General features: G+C 42.8%; 1 protein-coding gene across 1 annotated transcript in view; it reads right to left on the reverse strand.

Moving 5' to 3' along the window:
* The window catches only part of LOC145397147 (glutamate receptor U1-like), a 24,883-nt gene extending 23,608 nt beyond the window's left edge, over nt 1-1,275 (reverse strand). The window contains exon 1 of the mRNA XM_080270343.1: nt 1,228-1,275. Within this exon, the coding sequence (XP_080126469.1) occupies nt 1,228-1,275 (48 nt within the window). The remainder of the gene's footprint in view (nt 1-1,227) is intronic.
* Between the last annotated feature and the right edge of the window lie 6,020 nt (nt 1,276-7,295).

The raw sequence follows: 7,295 nt of genomic DNA on the forward strand, positions 1-7,295 counted from the left end.
GACCAGGTCGGACTGGGTGTGTGTGAGTGTTGCCGCTCACGAGGGTTTAGTGTATATATTTTTTTTGCTAAGAAACTGGCATATATTTGCTTATATTCCTGCACATTATCTTATAATCATAATTGTGACATTATTACCAACCCCAGAAAGACGGTAACAGCCAATAAAAGTGACTATTTTTTTTTAAGCAACACTGTAAAATAATTATGCCACGTTTCTGTATTGCCGTATAAATATTTTACGCATAATCAGTTTACTGTTCTTTCATATATTATAATACACACGTTACCATTGTATTCTTATGTGTTTATCTTATTGTGATGCCTATTACATATATCAGAGCCGTTCACATAGCGGGTATGGAACACGTGGCACCACTGTACAGAGGTTCGTGCCCCACCCAAACCGCCACTTAAGATTGGTACCACCATACACGCATTCTTCTATCTGCATGCATTTTCTCATGCCATCACATTAATCGATTCCTTTCTACAGAGATGACGAGCTGTCTCTATAGATTGTGATATTTTCATCATTTACTATCCATTCATTGCATTTTTCGCCCCCCATTTTTCATTCATTCAGAATTTCTCGTTCACTCACTCCTGCTTCATCCCATTTTCTCCCAATTATACTCATACTCAGCTCTAAATAACGCATTCATTTTCACTCATATTCATTGTATATATATATATCATTTCTTCATATAATATTAATATTTTCATTTATTCAATCTTTCATTTATTCATCCATTTGGTAATTTATTTTCATTTACTTGCTTCCTGTTCTAATAATTTCCTTTTTTAAAAGGGTATATCTCTCCCCTATTGAATCTGATAGTGAAACAGTTGATCCTGTGTGTGATGATAGTGTAACGTGTCTTCGTAGTGGCAGATCGTATAGTAAACAAACCGTAAGTTCCCTACCGGCTTCTGTTACGACTACTCCTGTTACTCCTACCAGACCTGCTACCACCGATACTGACCCTACTACTCCTACCAGACCTGCTACCACCGATACTGACCCTACTACTCCTACCCTAAATCCAGATATATCGACACCAGATACTCTATCATCTTCCCCAACTGATTCCTTGAAGTAACTCAGCCTTCTCCACAGCCTTTGTCCTTACCTTCTACTACACATACACCACCATTAACACCACTACCGCCACGACACTGCCTTCTCACACACCGTCTCAGTTTACTACTGTGCCTACTACCTCACCTTTGCAGTCTCACCCTCTTCCTGCAATGGCAAATCAGAACCCGCCATCTCCCCAGTCCATATATTTGGACGATGTTAACCGACCCAAATTTACAGGAGAGGATAGTACAGTTTCCATTTACGACTTCCTCAGAGAGGTCGGCAAATCACAACTGAACCAAAGTTTCTTATCTGATAGGTTGACTACATCAAGGCAAGTCACTAATAGGAGCCGCTATTCGTGCGGGGCACTTCGAAGATTGCGAAACATTTGATGCCTGTCGCCAACAGTTAATTCAACTGTGTTGTCAACATTCCAATGCTGCATCTCTCATAGGGTTGACAAACCTTTTAAGCAAATGAAGGAGGACATGAAGGTACCTCCCCAACATGCAAAGGTAATTAAGGCAGCTGCTACGATGAGGGCGACGGGTTCAGAGATGCGCCAATTGTTCCGTGGTACTCAGTGGGTAGCCAAAGTTAATGGAGAGCTTATGGTTTCACTACACAATTTTGCAGATTTGTGGGGTTACTTTAGATTTATTAATTGCGTTACAGACCACCAAAAACAAATAGCACTACAACTTGGCTTTAACTCCAGAGACAAAACAGTTAACATCTCAAAAGCCATAGTAGAAAGGTAGGGATCAGACTTCACTCGCCAGGCCAGTTCTCTCACCTCAGCCTCTCACTTTGTGAGGGGTACTGTGAGAGTACTATACACCATCACTACTTCATCCGATTCCTCTCATTCATGGCCAACTAAAAAAGCAAACCTAGTCATCGGTCTCACTCGCAGTACCGTTCACCATCTAGCGGTCGTGACAAATCTACTGTGCGACGAAGCAAACCAATCCTCAATTGTGTGCTGGCACTACAGTAATATAGGTCATCGAGAGTCTAGTTGTGTATGCAAACAAAGATTATTTCACTCATGGGAACGACAGCGCACACCTTTGCGATCTGATTGTCTTACATGCTAATATCACAAGAACAGCACAACTCACTCCACTGACGAGTGTCGTTATAGCTTAAGAGCTGTCAGTTGGAGGAAGAGGAGCACTCGGATCGGAAAAATGTAACATGATAGCAAAAGATCCGCCAGTGTCTGAAAATAAGGTAACTGAAAGTCAACTCCCCATTCGCCAGGTAGGACCTATAACATCTTTAGGCCTAGTCATTCTAGGATGGAGCGAAGGGGTACAAAGCTCTTTCTTTATGGACACCGGATCTATGGTAAACCTGATCTCAGATACCTCTCTAAACAACATTATGGAAACAACTAAAAGAGTCAGGCTCCTCGAACCACCTGACATTCGTCTATGCGGCGTGGATGGCTCAGAATTACTGGTCAAAGGAAAGATCACACTAAAAGTACAACTTGATAAAGCCTTAAGACTTTTTGACGTGAATATTCACGTCACGAATGAGCTTAAATATCCAGCAGATGCTCTCATTGGCTTTTTGACAATGGCTCAACAAGCAATTGCTCTCCTACCGGCTTCTCGTTGCATAGATATCAATGAGTTCCCAGTATCTAGCATGGAGTATCCACGTCTGGTACTTTCCGAAACAAACTCAGTTATTCACTCACACGTGATTCCACTATTACTCGAGAGTAAAGATATAAACACACCTTTACCTAAACAGCCAAATTCAGTACCATCTAGTACTACATCCTCTGAGCATTTTCCAATGGATGTACCCTCTGAGCATTCAACTGTGGATCGTATCAACCCCTCTAACAGTGGCTCATTTGCCGACCCAGACACGTCTCATTTAACTACCTCACTTAGTGTGAACAATGTTTTACAACACGCAGAGACAAGGTGTGCAGTAAGAAATCAGTGCACAATTTTGTTGTCGCTTAAATTTACCAAAGTCTCTGTTCGTGTTGTGGGTGTGAAAGAGGGAGTGGATGTACTAACCTTACCTGAGACGTGTTGTGTGAATGGCTTAGCTTATGAGTCGGCATTGTGTACGGTGCTGGAGGATAGTTTATGGTACTTGTACTTAGCCAACTTTACTAATGCCCCACTTAAGCTAGGAACGGGAACACAGATTGGTGACTTTTTGGTATACCCAGCAGCCTTACGTGTGTGCCAATATTTCCCATTCTCTGTTGCAGATGTGTGCTCAGTTACTCAGTCCACCGACATTCCATCTAATCTTAATCTCATGTGAAACATAGTGATTACCGGGAATGTAGAAGTCACTTGCTTAATCTCTTGTGAGATTATCGTGATGTCATAGCCCTTCCCGGTGAGTATATGGGGAAAAACGGGCTTAGTAAAGTATCAAATTACGTTACAGCCCAGAGCTCAGCCAGTATATATACCTGCCTACCGTTTACCACACAGCCAATGTCAACAAGCTGATCATCTTATTCAGGCCATGTTGGACAACGAGGTCATTGAACACTCTGATAGTCCGTGGAACAGCCCACTATTTCTCGTTCCAAAGAAAGGTGGTGGGTTACAACCAGTGATAGATTACAGACACGTGAATGCGGTGGCTGTCCCACACAGATTTTCAATTCCTGTACTCACTAATATGCTGGAATCCTTAGGCGAAAACAATTGTTTTCTCCTCCTTAGATCTTTTGAGTGGCTACTGGCAAGTAGAACTGGGGGAATCATCTCGTCCAATCACTGCCTTCAGCACCCCATCCGGGCATTGCCAATTCTGTAGACTTACATTCGGTTTGAGAAATGCACCATCGGCGTTCATGCAGCTAATTCATACAGTTTTCGCCGGCATGATTGGTCACTCAGTCTTTGCTTACCTAGACGATGTCATCAATGCTAGTAGAGGAACACTTAGAAAAATTGGCCGAAGTGTTCACTAGACTCAAACAAGCTGGACTTCAAGATCAAACTATCAAAGTGTGAATTTTTACATAAGAAACTCCAGTTCCTAGGACATGTTGTTGATCCTCACCGAATTCATACATCAGATGACAAGGTCAAAGCCATAACAAACTTCCCTACTCCAACCAACACCGATGCAGTATGCAGTTTCCTCGGTCTTAGTGGCTATTATCGCCGATTTATTAAAGGGTACGCCCAGATAGCTGCATCATTAACAAAACTGCTAAAGAAGAATGCGCCTTTTGTGTGGGCTGATGAACAAGCAACTGCATTTACAACACTGAATAATACCCTAGCACAAGCCCAGGTTTTGGCATTCCCTGATTATTCAAAACCATTTCTTCTCTGTACTGATGCTTCCAGAGTAGGCCTAGGTACTGTTCTCGTCCAAAATGACTCCAAAGGAAGGAAATGTGTCACTGTCTATGCCAGCCTTGTGTTAAACTCCGCAGAAAAGAATTACAGTGTAACTCACTGGGAAGCTCTAGCCGTGATCTGGTCTCTAAAACATTTCCGCGACATCATCTACGGTTATCCTGTTCACGTCCAAACAGACCATCATCCCTTACGTGACCTGTTTTGAGGACCTAACCTTACCGGTTGACTTGCACGTTGGGTAGTCACTGTGAATGACTATAATCCGACATTTGAATATGTTCCTGGGAAGTCCAATGTCACAGCCGATGCCCTCTCGTGGCATGTAGCCACAGTTTCAACTGGTTACGATTTAAACTTGGCATTCAGTTATGACACACTACATGGGTTCCAGTGTGTGGACCCTATATGGTCACAGGTCATATATTTTCTTGAGTCAGGCGATGATTCTTCCTTGACCAAGTTACCAGTCCCTGTATCTGATTTCTTCCCCAACAATGAACTGCTCTATAAACACTCAGTGCTGAAAGGTAACAACGTACCTCATCGTGAAGCTGAGCAACTAGTCATTCCAACAGACTTAATTCCTGCTGCCCTTCAGTTAATCCACGACACCCTTCGTGCATCACACCCTGGCAAAGACAGAACCTTATGGCAAGCATGTCTTTCATATTACTGGCCTACTATGCGAAAGGATGTAGAAGCGCACTGCAATGCATGTTTATCATGTGCCCATCATAAGGGAACCACCTGTCAACCTGCTCCTATATTGCAGTACCCAGAACTGTCAAAGCCTTAGCAAACTGTCTTTCTTGATCTTCTGAAGCTGCCTCGTACAGAATCTGGCTTCGTCTATGTATTAGTGGTAGTCAATCATTCTCCAGATTTGTTATCTTGGCTCCATTGCATGACAAATTTGCTAACACAGTGGCACATGCGTTTATGAATTAAGTAATTTGCCCTTTCACAACACCAGAAGTTATTTTCATTGATAACGGGTCAGAGTTCAATAATTCAGTACTGGAAGACATTTGTCTTTGATACGGAATTAAGAAATGCAATATAGTGGCCCATCATCCAGCCTCAAATGACCTAGTAGAGCGCCAGAACAGAAAGATATTGGACAGTCTGCATCACATAGTGGGAGTTCAGACTTTCACTTGGGATGAGTGGATTCCTCAGGTAGCTGCCTCAATTAATTCATCCATCAATAAGTCAATTGGTGAAACACCATTCTTTGTCGGCTATGGCTTTGACAACAGACTACCTTATTCATTGGTGTAATCCAAACCTGATCTGATCTACAACTACGATGACTATGTGCGAGTCCATTTGTCCAACTTCCAGAAGATTCATAAATACGTTCAGGATAATCTGGCCCTTACAAATGAAGAAATGGTACGTAACCAACATGCCGCCACCTCAGGCGTTACCATCCAAGTAGGTGACTTAGTTTTTGCCCTAGATCGTGACAGAGAATCAAAAACTAGATGGTAAATTCTTGGGTCCCTTCCGTGTCATATATAGTAAGCATAATAAATTCGAAATGAAAGATCCATACATGGCAGAGACAACATGGGTGAATGCAGATGATCTCAAACGTGCATCTAAGCGCATAGTCTTTGAGGAGCCACTGGGAGAGACCACATCTTCTCCACAGCAAGTAGATTCTTCTTCTTCTTCAAGTCCTTCTTCTGACACTTCCACTCAACGTTCCCCAACTGTTAATAACTATCGTGCCAAATTGCGTTCTGCCACCAAGTCTCTTGCATAATGCTATCATCTCATACTCTCGTCATCCTCTGCATTTACATCACCTCTAACATCAACTCATTTTGTAGGAAAGATGTTGTGGGTCAACGTGCTGGCAGTACTGACTCTGGTCGGGTCTGGGTCGGGTGAGGACGATGGTGTAATACAGCCCTGGGCCTTGGTTGGCACAGAAGGCGAGGAAATGGTGGTGAATGATGTAGTCTCCTTGCGCTACGACCTAGAGCCACTGGCAGCTATGGCCATCGCCCTACCTGACTTTGCACGTCAGCTAGAGGGCCTGCAGGGACTCCTGTCAGGTATTAAATATCAACATCCCACAGACACATTTTGGTACCCACTCTACCTACACATCTTCTGGAAACTGGATTATATTTGTTATCAGTTCAACCATCTCCAAGATTCCTTCCCTAACCAAACACATGTGGGCCGTTCACGAGTGAAACGTGGACTTTTTGATCTTGGAGGAGAAATTCTGAGCGAATTATTTGGCGTAGCAACTGCCCGTGACCTTTCTGGATTTAACCCGTCACGTCCCGAGCACTTTCGCATCTCCGACACCCCCCAGTCCCGAGCATTTTTGGAAAAAATTTTTTTTTGCTAAAACCTCTGCTTTTGGTAAGAAACATCGAAAATTCATAGAGAAATCGCTCACCTGAGGTTTAAAATACTCGATACAGGTAGGAGTACCTCCTTACATTACAGGGTTTTCTATCAGGCTGGCTGCAAAGAAAACGAGTTCTATGGGAGGATAACTATTCCACACCACTCATAAACGGTATTTATTTATTTATTTGGTACGAATTTATATGTAGTACGAGAGTATATTGGTTTTCAAACAGTAATATAGGCATTATAAGCATTGTTTCACTCACTAACTCATCACCATTCCTGACCTTCTTTTGCCACGTTACCTGATCTTCATTTCTGACTGTTTCTTCCTCTAATGCTATGTAAAGTTTGTCCTCCACATTGTCTTCGATTGGGGAATCACTCTGGCCCTGAATGTCTTTATTGGCCAGGTCACTGTTAACAGGTGAATTGCCGAGACAATGGAGGGGGGAGGTTATGCAG

This window comes from Coenobita brevimanus, chromosome 40 (genome assembly GCF_032717465.1).
Source record: "Coenobita brevimanus isolate Jiangsu-jjx chromosome 40, ASM3271746v2, whole genome shotgun sequence".
Lineage (NCBI taxonomy): Eukaryota > Metazoa > Arthropoda > Malacostraca > Decapoda > Coenobitidae > Coenobita > Coenobita brevimanus.